At 42.6% G+C, this 14058-nt stretch overlaps 1 protein-coding gene across 1 annotated transcript in view; it reads left to right on the forward strand.

Annotated features, from left to right (window-relative positions):
- The window catches only part of LOC144696361 (twinfilin-1-like), a 42528-nt gene extending 33804 nt beyond the window's left edge, over window positions 1-8724 (forward strand). Inside the window, exons 7-9 of the mRNA XM_078567575.1 lie at window positions 6392-6542; window positions 7103-7224; window positions 8034-8724. Coding sequence (XP_078423701.1) covers window positions 6392-6542; window positions 7103-7224; window positions 8034-8201 — 441 coding nt within the window. The 3' untranslated portion in view covers window positions 8202-8724. The remainder of the gene's footprint in view (window positions 1-6391; window positions 6543-7102; window positions 7225-8033) is intronic.
- The last annotated feature ends 5334 nt before the right edge of the window (window positions 8725-14058 follow it).

A 14058-nucleotide genomic window follows, 5' to 3' on the forward strand; every position in this document is an offset into this window, starting at 1 on the left:
GGATGTTGCACTGCTGGGCCCTCACTTGCTAAAGCACCGCTGACCTCACTGTCAGCACAGGACTGGTCCAGATTGTCACCAGTCAGCCAGATGGCTCTGTTTTCAAAGTCTGAGAGGACCTTGATTTCAAGCATTCCTCCACCGGTCAGTGACCTCTCCCACTTGTGTGCCAGCTTGTCCTGCATGAATAGAGTTGGAGAGAGTGTAAGCAGGACTCCTGCCAGGCCAGATGATAAGTATGCCTGGCATGTGTGGATGGTGAGTGGTCCCATGGACAAGAAGAGGACGATGAAGATTTGTGTGAGAGAGTGAATGGTGATGTCCCTTGAACCGGCAGTGAGTGAGATCACTGTGGATGGATGATGGGTTTAGTGTGAGAGCTGAGAGTGATGAGGAGTGACTTACCCTGGCGGAATGGAGGAGATCATTCATCCATATGCAGCGCTGGGTGGCTGTCCTCTTTTGAAGGCGCTGAGCACCACTGCCGCCGCCTCCCAAACCGGATTAGTGAGGCTGTTGCCCATCCTGCGGCCAGAGAGGGGGGAGAGGACATCACGGCGAGTCTCCAACAGAGGGCAGTAGTGAGAAGTGACTGAGAAGCATTCTGGGAGAAGTCAGCCTAGTCACCGCAACTCAGAAAGGGATCGAGGAGGACCCGCTGTCAATACCCCCAAACATTGCATTGCTGTAGTGTTTCCATCCCTCCCTCCCTCCTCAAACCAAAAAAAAGAGAGAGAGGGAGGCAGCACCTTCAGCAGTGCACCAGACCTGCGAGGGACACTTCTGAAAGTTGATTTTAAAAAAAAACAGCTGATTGGTGAGTAAATCCTGGTGTGTTTTTCATTGCTTAATACTGAGGTAGGAGTTAAAAAAAAAGTATATAGTACTGTACAAGTATAATTAGTCAAGAAACAAGGTTCCTAGCTAACATAAATAAGGCCCTGAGCTAGCGTATTTTTTAAGGAAGTAGCTAGCTTAATCGAAGGGGACGTCATGGCAGGAGAACTCAGACCCGTGATCTGCCCCTCCTGCAGGATGTGGGAAATGAGGGACGCTTCCAGCGTCCCTGGTGACCATGTGTGCGGAAGGTGTGTCCAAATGCAGCTTCTAGCTAACCGGATTTCGGAGCTGGAGCTACGGGTGGACTCATTGTGGAGCATCTGCGATGCTGAGCAAGTCGTAGATAGCATGTTTAGCGAGGTGGTCACACCGCAGGTGAAGATTACACAGGCAGAAAGGGAGTGGGTGACCATCAGGAACAGCAAAAGACTCAGGAAGGTAGTGCAGGAGTTCCCTGTGGTCATCCCCCTCTCTAAGAGATATACCGCTTTGGATACTGTTGGTGGGGATGGCCTCTCAGGGGAAAGCAGCAACAGCCAAGTTCACTGCACCATGGGTGGCTCTGCTGCTCAGAGGGGCGGGAGGAAAACAAGTAGCAGCGCTATAGTGAGAGGGGATTTAATAGTTAGGGGCACAGACAGACACTTCTGTGGCCGCAAAAGTGAATCAAGGATGGTATGTTGCCTCCCTGGTGCCAGGGTCCAGAATGTCATGGAGCGGCTGCAGGACATTCTGGGGAGGGAAGGTAAGCAGCCAGTGGTCTTGGTGCACATTGGTACCAACGACATAGGTAAACTAAGGGATGAGAACCTGCAAGCTCAGTGCAGGAAGTTAGGAGATAAATTAAAATGCAGGACCTCAAATGTAGTAACCTCAGGATTACTCCCAGTTCCACGTGCTAGCGAGAGCAGGAATAAGAGGATAGACCAAATGAACACGTGGCTGGAGAGATGGTGTAGCCAGGAGGGATTCAGATTCTTGAGGCACTGGGACCGGTTCTGAGGAAGGTGGGACCTGTACAAACCAGATGGGCTGCACCCAGGCAGAACTGGGACCAGTGTCCTTCCGGGGGCTTTTGCTAGTTCTGTTGGGGAGTATTTAAACTAGTGTGGCAGGGGGATGGGATCCCAGGAGTAGGATCAGATAGGTCAGATTCAGATCAGAAAAATGGAGGTAGAACATTAGCTAGGGACGTTGTGATAGACATGGAGTTACAGGAGAAGCAAAGTTTAAAAAGTGTCCAGCAAGGGAAATTGACGGAGTTAAACTGTTTACACTTCAATGCAAGGAGTATTACAAACAAGGTAGATGAGTTAAGGGCACAGGTAGACACATGGCAGCAGGATGTCATTGCTATAACGGAGACCTGGCTAAAGGAGGGACAAAACTGGCAGCTTAATGTCCCTGGTTATAGAGTCTTCAGACACGATAGAGTAGGAGATAAGAAAGGATGGGGAATAACACTAATGGTTAAAGAATCAATTCCAGTTGTGAGAAGGGATGACATACTAAATGGGTCAACAAACAAGGCTTTATGGATTGAGCTTAGAAATAAAAAAGGGGCAGTCACACTACTGGGAGTATACTACAGACCCCCAAATAGTGAAAGGGAGATAGAAGAACAAATATTTAGGCAAATTTCTGCTTGTAAGAACAAGAGGGCAATAATAGTAGGGGATTTCAACTATCCTAATATCAACTGGGATTCAAACAATATAAGGGGCACTGAGGGAGAAAAATTCATACAGTGTGTCCAGGAAAATTTTTTCAACCAATTAGTGACAAGCCCAACGAGAGGAGATGCAATTCTAGACCTACTCTTGGGGAACGAAGAAGGGCAAGTGGGTGAAGTGACAGTTGGCGACCATATCAGGGACAGTGATCACAATTCAGTTAGATTTAGCATTACCATGGAAAAGAACAGAGATAAGGCAGGAGTAAAAGTCTTGAACTGGGGGAAGGCAAATTTTGCAGAAATGAGAAGGGACTTGGCTGAGGTGGACTGGACAGCACTGCTGGAGGTTAAAACAGTGGAAAACCAGTGGGAAGCACTAAAAAGCGAGATCCTAATTGTACAGAGTAGACATGTCCCCTACAAAAATAAGAGTGGTACTGCCAAATCTAGACCTCCCTGGTTGTCCAGAGGAATACAGGGGAATATCAAACAGAAAAAGAAAGCGTACGATAAACACAAAGAACTAAGCACTGCAGATAGCCTAGACGAATATAGGAAGTGCAGGGGTGAAGTAAAAAAGGAAATAAGGAAATCAAACAGAGGGCATGAAAAAAGATTAGCAAGTAAAGTTAAAGATAACCCAAAGATGTTTTACCAATACATTAATGCTAAAAGGTTAGTTAAGGAAAAAGTGGGACCTTTTAGAGATGAAGATGGAAAGTTGTGTGTAGATGCAGAGGCTGTGGGAACGGTTTTGAATGAATATTTTGTCTCCGTGTTTACAAAGGATAGGGAGGATGTAGGAGGAACACTGTGAGATATTGGACGGGATAGTCGTAAAGAGAGAGGAAGTACTCGAAGCGTTGAAATCCTTGAAAGTTGATAAGTCACCAGGTCCAGATGGATTGTTTCTGAGGCTGCTGAAGGAAGTCAGGGAGGAGATAGTAGATGCTGTGAGGATGATTTTCCAATCTTCACTAGATACAGGGGAGATACCGGAGGACTGGAGAAATGCAAACGTAGTTCCATTGTTTAAAAAGGGATCAAAGGAAATGCCAAACAATTATAGGCCAGTTAGTCTTACATCGGTGGTGAGCAAATTAGTAGAATCAATCCTGAGAGCTGGGATTAACTGTCATGTGGAAAGGCATGGACTAGTCAGGGATGGTCAGCATGGATTTGTTAAAGGAAGGTCTTGCCTCACAAATTTGTTTGAATTCTTTGAGGAAGTGACAAGAAGGGTTGATGAAGGTAGTGCAGTGGATGTTGTGTATATGGATTTTAGCAAGGCATTTGACAAGGTCCCAAATGGCAGATTGGTCAGGAAAGTAAAAGTCCATGGGATTCAGGGCAATGTGGCAAACTGGATAAAAGGTTGGCTTTGTAACAGGAAACAAAGGGTAATGGTCGATGGATGCCCTTGCGAATGGAAAGTTGTCTCAAGTGGTGTTCCATAGGGCTCGGTGTTGGGACCCTTGATGTTCGTGTTACATATTAACGATTTGGATGTGATTGTGGGGGGCACGATTGGGAAATTTGGAGATAAAACACGATTGGCCGAGTAGTGGATAGTGTAGAGGATAGCCATAATCTCTAAAACGATACAGATGGGTTGGTGGAGTGGGCGGTTAAGTGCCAGATGGATTTTAACATAGAGAAGTGTGAGGTCATACATTTAGGGAGGTCAAACAGTTACAGGGATTACACAATAAATGGGAATATACTAAGACGGGTTGATGAAGTGAGAGATCTTGGCGTACAAGTACACAGGTCCCTGAAGGCAGCAGTTCAAGTAGACAGGGTTGTAAAGAAGGCATATGGAATGCTCTCCTTCATTGGCAGAGGTATAGAATATAAAAGTAAGGATATAATGTTGGAATTGTATAAAACACTGGTGAGGCCACAACTGGAGTATTGTGTGCAGTTCTGGTCACCACGTTACAGGAAGGATGTCATAGCTCTGGAGAGAGTGCAGAGGAGGTTTACAAGAATGTTGCCAGGGTATGAAAAGTGTAGCTACGAGGAGAGATTGGATAGGGTGGGGTTATTTTCCTTAGAACAAAGAAGGCTGAGAGGTGACTTGATTGAGGTGTACAAAATTATGAGGTGAATAGATAGAGTGGATAGGATAAAATTGTTTCCCTTGGTGGAGAATTCTAGAACCAGGGGACATAGATTCAAGGTAAGTGGCAGAAGGTGTAGGGGGGACATGTGGAAGAACTTTTTTATGTAGAGGGTAGTGGGTGTCTGGAATTCGCTGCCCGAGTTGGTGGTAGAGGCAGAAACTCTAAACTCTTTTAAAAAGCACCTGGATCTGCACCTAAAGTGCTGTAAGCTGCAGGGCTATGGGCCGGGTGCAGGAAGATGGGATTAGAAAGGGCACCTTGGTGTCCTCGGGCTGGCATGGACAAGATAGGCCGAATTGCCTCCTTCTGTGCTGTAACTTTTCTATGGTTCTAGGGCATCCAAAAGGCGCTTGACGGACGTGTCATTGGACCTAAGGGCTGCAGTCTTTTTGCCTTTCAGGGCCATGTCTTTGCAGCAGTCGTGGGCTGGAAGTACTGAGAGGTGTGCGCACGCTGGGCTCTAAATATGGCATCTGGCATGCTGAAGTGGTGAGGTGATGGCATGGCAGGCAAATAAGAACCCGCCGACCATGGAAACAGCGTGTTTCCCAGGAATGCATAATTAATGCGGCGGGTTTGGAATGAAACGGCGTGAAAAACTGCCATTCCAGCCAGTGGGTAAAACATCGTTTTACCTGCCCATTACCACACTAAGTGGAAATCTGGGATGATTCTGCCCTCAGTCTGGTATCCACTGATGTCCTTGATGGCATCTGATCTTTCACCCTCCATAAACGTGCCCAAAACTCAACCGCCTTACTCACAAGTCTTACTCACCCACCATCCTTTTTGACTTGATTGAATTCCCGTCCCTATACAGATCTCTTTATCTATCCCTTAGTCTCCTCCAAATCCCCCCTCTTGTTTTGTCTTAGTGTGGAGCCAGTTTATTAGTATTCCCTATTTATTTCTCTTTCCCAGTCCCGCTGCTTTGTACCAAATGCTATTTGCCACACTTCAGCCAACTTTCCAAATTTATTCAGCTCCCTTCAAATTTGGCTTACCTATTCCCCTTACTCAATATGGTTTCATTTGCAAAGTTAGACAGCTGTTATTTGCCTATGGGTATAAATCACTGATATACTGCGAAAAATGCATTGAACCGAGCACTGGCCTCAGTTGTACCCTTTGCCATGTTGATGCAACTTCATTTGCAAAATACCTTTTCTTATAAAGGACTTCGCCAATTTAAACTCCACCTTAGAAGAATGTGTTCTAGACCATGCCTTTCTACTTTGTGAACGAATTGCTTGTGTGGCATGGTAACATAGGCCAGAGTTTTGCACTCTCCCACTGGCAGGTTTTTTGGTTTGGGGGGGGCCTGAAAGTGAAGGGACAGGATTCCCTTTGGGTTCCCGCCTGCCCTGACCACACAGTGATTTTATGCTGGGACGGGTAAGGCCTTGGATGGGAAGTTCGCCCATACCCCAGTTGAGGCCCTTAAGGGCTGCTTCCCGCCTAGCCTCAATTTTTAGGCTACTGGGAAGATTGAGCGTCTGTGGAGGAAGCCCATAAAAGAACAGTTAGATCCTGGGTGAGAAGTGGGGGCGGGGGAGGGGTGGCGCCTCCATCAGAAGCCTCCTTCTGACTGGGAACACCTGCCTTAAGGTCCAGTGGCCTCTAGACCTCCCACGCCCCCATGCGTCACCCCCCACCCCCCCCACCCCGAGACCATGCTCCCTCGTCAGAGTGTATTTTGTTTTTAATTTTATCATCAGTATTTAAATGTATTATTTATTTCTGTTGGCAGAAAATAGACTTTAATCAAGAAACTATAAAGTTGGCAGATACAACCCATACGGAAATAGGCGATTTACCAAAGCGTGTACCAAAGGATTCTGCTCGTTATCATTTCTTCCTCTATAAGCACTGTCATGAAGGAGACTATTTGGAGTCTATAGGTATAGATTTCTTTGATAATATTGGTTCCATTGCAACCTTATATGCTTACAATGTAATTATTTGCTTGAATATGAGATGCCTGTTGCTGAATCCATGAGATAGTAACCTTCTACAATAAATAAGCAGAAATGTGCTTTTGAGGGTGTTCCTTGTAAATGTCTTTTCTTTCCAAAACTCCTCTCTCTGATTTCTATACTGAATCTTATTTAGCAGGAAGAGCATTTTGCCTTTTCTGCAGACCTCTCCTGAGCTCCTGTCAATATTACTGTCAGCAGTCGGTAGGAAGGACCTGGTGTTAGGCAGGGCTGCTTCACATTTCATCAGAAACAGCGCCATATGCATATAAGCAGTGACCAGAAGTCCTTTACCACTCCTGATGAGGATTAAACCAGGAAGTACTCATGTCTTCTATGAATAAATATTGACCAATTTTGGTTGACAGAATTAGTTGGTTTCTCTTGTGAAATTAGGATATAAAACATTTACTTTTTGAATACCATTCTATTAAGTTGATGTTAAAAACTATTTCTTGGGACATAAATATTTATCTGTCTTTCAGTGTTTATATACTCTATGCCCGGCTACACATGTAGTATTCGAGAGCGAATGTTGTACTCCAGTTGTAAGAGTCCCTTGATTGATATGGTGGAAAAACAAATAGCACTGGAAATAACTAAAAAGGTAAATCTTTCAAAATCCTTTAGTTTATTTCTCCTGGTTATTCATCTTCTTGTTATTCTTTGGCAACCAGGAAACAAACAATACAGAATATCCCAATGCTTCTTCCATCTCATTCTCTATCAAGTTTTGGTGCTGGCTCCATTTCTTTTTCTCCTAAATATATTGCAAATAGATGGTGTTCATTTTCTCCAATGGGGTCAGTCCATTTAACTGCATTGTAATCTGTCTAAATTCATTGTTCATAATGTTTGGCATTGCGCTATTTATTGAGCTGCTCAGAAAAGGATGACATTAAGTCTTAACCATGAAAAGGCTACTGATTTATTTTCAAGCCTTTTTAAAAATATCTTTTTTGCATGCTTAGATTCAACTCTGGAAATGCGGTGCTATCATCTCCTATAAACTCAGCAATTCATCCAATGGAAGGCTATCCTATTGCAAGATTTAATGACTTTGTTAGATAGGCTTACATCCAGCACTTCCTGAACATGTCAACATTAAATAAATTACCAGTGTTACTAAGTGCAAAACCAGTTAATACTAGCCTGTGGTGGGCCCTTTTGCACAAATAGGTGAAGATGTATATTCATTTGGAGTAGTAAAATTTGAATAATTGAATTGTCTTAATATTCTGTTTATTTCTGATTATACTTGTTAAGTCCAATAGAGTCGCAGTCTTGATTTTCTTTGGTGAAAATTCCACCATCGTCCTCCAATTTGCTTGTGTCTCTTATCTATTTGTACCTGCCATTTGTTTGGATGTAACATCATTAAAAATATTGATTATTGGTTCACTTTTCTATCTTCAGATTGAAATTAATGATGGCAATGAGCTGACTGCTGACTTCCTGTACGAAGAGGTTCATCCAAAGCAGCACGCACACAGACAGATCTTTGCCAAACCAAAGGGTCCTGCAGGCAAGAGGGGAATAAGACGATTAATACGGGGGCCAGCAGAACCTGAGAAAACTGACTAAAATTGCAATAATTTCCAAGGTTTTGCTTTTTTGAACATTTTTAAAAAGCTTTTTATTTAATACTAGTCTTATATATTGATGCCATTCCATGTCATTTTATTCAAATCCAGTTATAATTTTTTTTTGTGCTGTTTGTTTTGCTTACTAAGTCTGTAAGTGTTCAGTTGGACTTATTGTTGGTAGTACTTTTATTTTCACTATTTACTTTTTTCAGATTTCCAGCATTCAAACTTTTTCTTCTTGTCTTAATCCACAGTGATACTGTTCTTGTGTTCATGGTTAAAAGTTGTTATCTTTTTGAATTGATGCATTATATAGTTGACACTTGATCTGCTTTCTTGGTGTCCTTGGCATTCTTCTGTTTTGGTTAGTTCTGCAATCTGCATTTGTTTAGAGCAAACCACCAAACTGGATTTCAGTTGAGTTGTGCCAAGTTTTTCAACTTTCTTGATTAATGGAGCTTTAATGCAGTCAAATTATGCAACCCAAATAGATCTAAATAAAATTCTTAAATATTTTATACATTTAATTGTGTGGTGCTGATTGTACAGAAACTCACCTTTCTAACCATGCATTTCATATCAGTCCACATGTTGATGGTAATCCAAAACAAAAACAGAATTACCTGGAAAAACTCAGCAGGTCTGGCAGCATCGGCGGAGAAGAAAAGAGTTGACGTTTCGAGTCCTCATGATCCTTCAACAGAACTGAGTAATATTGGGAGAGGGGTAAAATATAAGCTTATAAGCTGGTTTCGGGTGGGGGGAGAGAAGTTGTGGGGGGTGGTGGTGGAGGGGTGGTTGTATGGACAAGCAAGCAGTGATAGGAGCAGATAATCAAAAGATGTCACAGACAATCAAAAGATGTCACAGACAAAGGAACAAAGAGGTGTTGAAGGTGGTGATATTATCTAAACGAATGTGCCAATTAAGAATGGATGGCAGGACACTCAAGGTACAGCTCTAATGGGGGTGGGGTGGAAAGACTAACAGGGCATTAAAGGAATAGATTTAAAAATAATGGAAATAGGTGGGAAAAGAAAAATCTATATAAATTATTGGAAAAAACAAAAGGGAGGGGAAAGAAACGGAAAGGGGGTGGGGATGGAGGAGGGAGTTCAAGATCTAAAGTTGTTGAATTCAATATTCAGTCCAGAAGGCTGTAAAGTGCCTAGTCGGAAGATGAGGTGCTGTTCCTCCAGTTTGCGTTGGGCTTCGCTGGAACAATGCAGCAAGCCAAGAACAAACATGTGGGCAAGAGAGCAGGGTGGAGTGTTAAAATGGCAAGCGACAGGGAGGTTTGGGTCTTTCTTGCGGACAGACCGCAGGTGTTCTGCAAAACGGTCGCTCACTTTACGTTTGGTCTCTCCAATGTAGAGGAGACCGCATTGGGAGCAACGAATGCAGTAGACTAAGTTAGGGGAAATGCAAGTGAAATGCTGCTTCACTTGAAAGGAGTGTTTGGGCCCTTGGATGGTGAGGAGAGAGGAAGTGAAGCGGCAGGTGTTGCATCTTTTGCGTGGGCATGGGGAGGTGCCATAGGTGGGGGTTGAGGGTAATCCAGTTTGGTTCCTTGCTGTAACTGATGTTGATGTCTGCACTAAAGTGAATGCTATTAACTTCAAACCATATCTCAACAGTAAAGAGCGAGACTTGGAAAAGTCACTTCAACTACAGGGATCAATAAGCTTTTAGTTGTTTGAAATGACAAATTAGTTATACGTTATGCATTTACATAACAAGAGTACCAATTCTTCCTGATGCAAATTAAATCTTTTGTGAAGAATCAATTCCTCATGCTAATCTGGCACTGTCAAAATTTGCAATTCAGCTTTAATCAGTTACATTGTATTATATATATTCATCTTTCAAGTTCTGCAATGCATTTTTTGTTTTGAGTATTGCTGAAAAAATAGATTTTTTTATTGAAGCTTTTCATCTTGCACTCATCAGGACAATTCACAAGAAAATAAATACCAATGTCGGAGGAAACAACCTATTTATGAGAAGAGAGTGCTGATTAGTTGGCAAGTGGACTCCCCAGGGGAGTCAAACTGCCTGGATTAAATTTCAAACAATGCTTGGCAGTTGACTGCCAGTCACCATCTCCATGGCAACGCCTCTACCAATCATAGTCCACTTGCCAACCAGTCAGCGCTTTCTTCTCATACAGTATAAATATGTTGTTTCCCCTGACATCGGTATTTTCTTGCGAATTGTCCTGATGAGTGCAAGACGAAAAGCTTTGACAGAAAATGTCAGCAATACTCAAGTTATGTACTACCAAATGACTATTTTTTTGTTTTGTTGACCCTGTAGTGGTGAGTGGTTGTGAAACAATGTAAAGTTCTAGCCTATAATTCTATCAAAATTTTATTTTCCTGAGCTTTAGGTGAGACTTTTAAACAAATGTATGCATTATTCCTCTATATCTCAGCCTTATAAAATTCAAATATCACAACAGTAATATTTAATGAAGAGATTTAAAATGTCAGAAGAGAATACTGAATCTCAAATAAATTGTGGTGTCCTTTATTTTTCTATTCAGAACATTGCACCTAATCATTGATCCAAATTTGAAAGGTTGCCATTAATTTGATCCAGATGTTTTTAACCAATATTTTCTGTGTATCAAGTAGCAACATTGACATACTGCTAGTATGGCAGTCTTGCTACCAAATAGTGTAAAAAATGTTACCATTCTAATTTCTAAATCTATGATGGATGCTATTATGTGACAAGGTGGGTAGTTTCTTGTCAAATCAGTCCTTCCTAGTTAATGCATTCCAGCTTAAAAAAAGCATTGGGTAATTCAGTAAAAGAGAAAGATAATACGAAGTGCAGGCACTTTTGTCCAAAATGGTCCTGGTTTGGCTTTTCAAGATGTCCCAAAGTGACTTACAGCCAGTGAAGTACTTTTGAAGTATTGTCACTATCGTAGTGCAAGAAATTTGCATACAGCAAGGTCCCATAAACAATAGTCAGATTTTTTTTTGGTGATGTTGGATGAGGGATAAATATTGGCAGGACACCAGGAAGAACCTGCCCTATGCTTTGAATAGTGTCATGGGCTCTTATGCCCACGTGAAGGGGCACCTTAGACAGCGATGCACTGGAGTATTAGCCAATATTTGTGCTCAAGTCTCTGGAGTGCGACTTGAACCTACAAGTTTCTGACTTAGGTGAGAATGCTGCCTGACGGAGCCAAAACTGAAACATATAATTTGAAGGTATCTCTCAAAATTTGAGAAAATTGTTATAGAATATACCATATCTCCAATTTGGAGTGTCTCTACATCTCAGAATCTTCTTCGGTTCTTTTGTCCAGGACTTGAGTGTTATAGTTAATAGTTAGTAGAAATTGTAGTATACTCCCTCTGTATCAGTGGAGACCAGTAATTTTTAAAAAGAAATTCAAACTCCCAGTTATTAACTGAAAGAATTACATGAGATTTCACATTTCAAACAAAAAACTTTATTGTACAAGAGTTAAACAAAGCAAGTAACTACACTAACCTTGTTTTGTAAACACCTATACCATATAGGCTAAACTATAAAATCTCAACAGACCACTTCCTGTTCTACTTTTTGTTTCCACCCAAGAGTTCCCCTAAACTTTAGATGATCTTGAGCGTTCCTTCACTCCTCCTAGGACCAAACCAAGGTACCACAGCTCTCATGAATTCACTTTGATTCTCCAAAATATTCCTGCTATTCCCTGAGGTATGAGACTTCTTGGGCCCCCCAGTTGCATCCAGCACCTCTCAATTGTGGACTTCCCTACTCAATAATGGGCCTCAGTGCATTCTTGCTAAGTAAGTCCAAAACAGAAACACCCTTGGAGCTGGATTTAACGTGGAGACATATTTCCTGCCTCCTGAAGGAAAAGTCGGTCTCAAGTCCACCAAATCAGAAGCCAGCTGCCCCACGCTGGGAGCAACCTTAATTGATTTAGAGTGGGACTTCCAACCCCATCTGGAAAGAAGTCCTAGAGGTTGGCCAGCTGCTTTGTAGTCCCAGCAATGCCTAGGTTGAATAGTGGTCATTGCCAGTCCCCAAGGAAGAAGTCATAGAGCGCAGACTCAGAGAAAAGTTCAGCATTTTGTAAGGCCCTGGCTAGCAGACCCCAGTGAGGGGGATGGGGTCAAGGGTGGCGGGTCTGATCTTGGCGAATTTTGGGGGGGGGGGGGGGGCGGGGGGGCGCTGGGGAAGAAGTGAAAAAAGATGGTATTTCAGAATTCAAGGCCAGTGCTAGTTGGTGCACAAGATTAATGAAAAAGTGAAATATATGACTCCATCAAAAAACTTCACAGCATCTACCACCTGAACTCAACAATAGAATCATCAAATTCCACCATTCTGTTGTTCAACATTGAGGGAAGAATGCATATTGATCAGCCTGCATTGGAAATATGTTCATGGGTGAACTTCGATATGCCAGCAAACTAAACTGTTACTGAGATTAGTGAAAAACCTTCCTTGTAAAGACTAGCCATGCATACACACTGTTCACAGTCATTCCATCTTGTATGATGGCATAAATTAAAGCTGATGGTAATATTCAAGTGTAAAGCTAGTCCCAAAGGGAAATTTCAGGAAGGTGTTGTCATGCATGTTCATGAGAAAAGCTAAATAGATGAAGGCAGTTGCAAGAAATGGATTAAAGAAATATAGAATATGAAACTGGGGGACTACTCAAAGAAAAAAGTTTGCTGATCTGGGACATTTTCAAATCTCACTTTGTCGATGGTGTAAGCTATGATGTGAGATTAACCAAAACTGGCGTGGTAGTTATTGCTGGAGGAGTGTTGTTCAGCCTTTGTATGTGCGTACAGATAAACCTATCGAGGATAGTGTTACAGACAGGAGGGTGGGGTTTAATTTAAACAGCACTAATTTCTCCTCTCACCACCCATCCATAAACAAAAAGGTGTTTTTGATTTGCTTCCCCCTTTTTATAAGTGTGGTATATTTCCCAACCCCTCGGTTTTTGTGTGATCCAATTTCTATTAATAACCCCACAGCAAACCCGAGATAGGATGAGCTCAAAGAGTTAGTTTATTGCACACACTTAAATGCGGGAGGGCGGGTAGCAACATTGCCCCCTTTACATTCATACAGTAAAAGAGGGATAGAGAAAAGATTCACGTTGCAGAGACCACAGAGGAACGAAATGGTGTTTCATGCAGGCTGGAAACTGATGCTGTATAATTCACTTTTCCAGTGGATTTGACTTAACACGATGAAATAGGCATGCAGAGATGAATCAGTTCTGTTTAGTATAAATAGTGTAAATGGGACCAGATATTCAATCTTGGAAGAGTCCCTTTCTGTGATGCTGCTAATTAGATGGACATGCCGGTATGTCCTGTACACAATAAACAGAACAAATCCAATCTGGAAAATTACTCTCAATCATCAGTAAAGTGATGGAAGGGGTCGTCAACAGTGCTCTCAAGTGGCATTTGCTCAGCAATAATCGGCTCACTGATGCTCAGTTAGGGTTCCGCAAGGATCACTCAGCTGCTGACCTCATTACAGCCTTGGTTCAAACATGGACAAAAGAGCTGAACTCCAGAGGTGGAGTGAATGTGTCTGCCCTTGACATCAAGGCAGCATTTGACCAAATGTGGCATCAAGGAGTCCTAGCAAAACTTGAATCAGGGAGAAATCTGTCCATTAGTTGGAGTCGTACCTAGCAAGAAGGAAGATGATTGTGGTTGTTGGAGGTCAATCATCTAGTTTTAGGGCATCAATGCGGGGTTCCTCTGGGTAGTGGCCCAAATATCTTCAGCTGCTTCCTCAATGACCTTCCTTCCATCATGCGGTCAGAAGTGGAGATGTTTGCTGATGATTGC

Source organism: Cetorhinus maximus, chromosome 22 (assembly GCF_964194155.1).
Source record: "Cetorhinus maximus chromosome 22, sCetMax3.hap1.1, whole genome shotgun sequence".
Classification (NCBI taxonomy): Eukaryota; Metazoa; Chordata; class Chondrichthyes; order Lamniformes; family Cetorhinidae; genus Cetorhinus; species Cetorhinus maximus.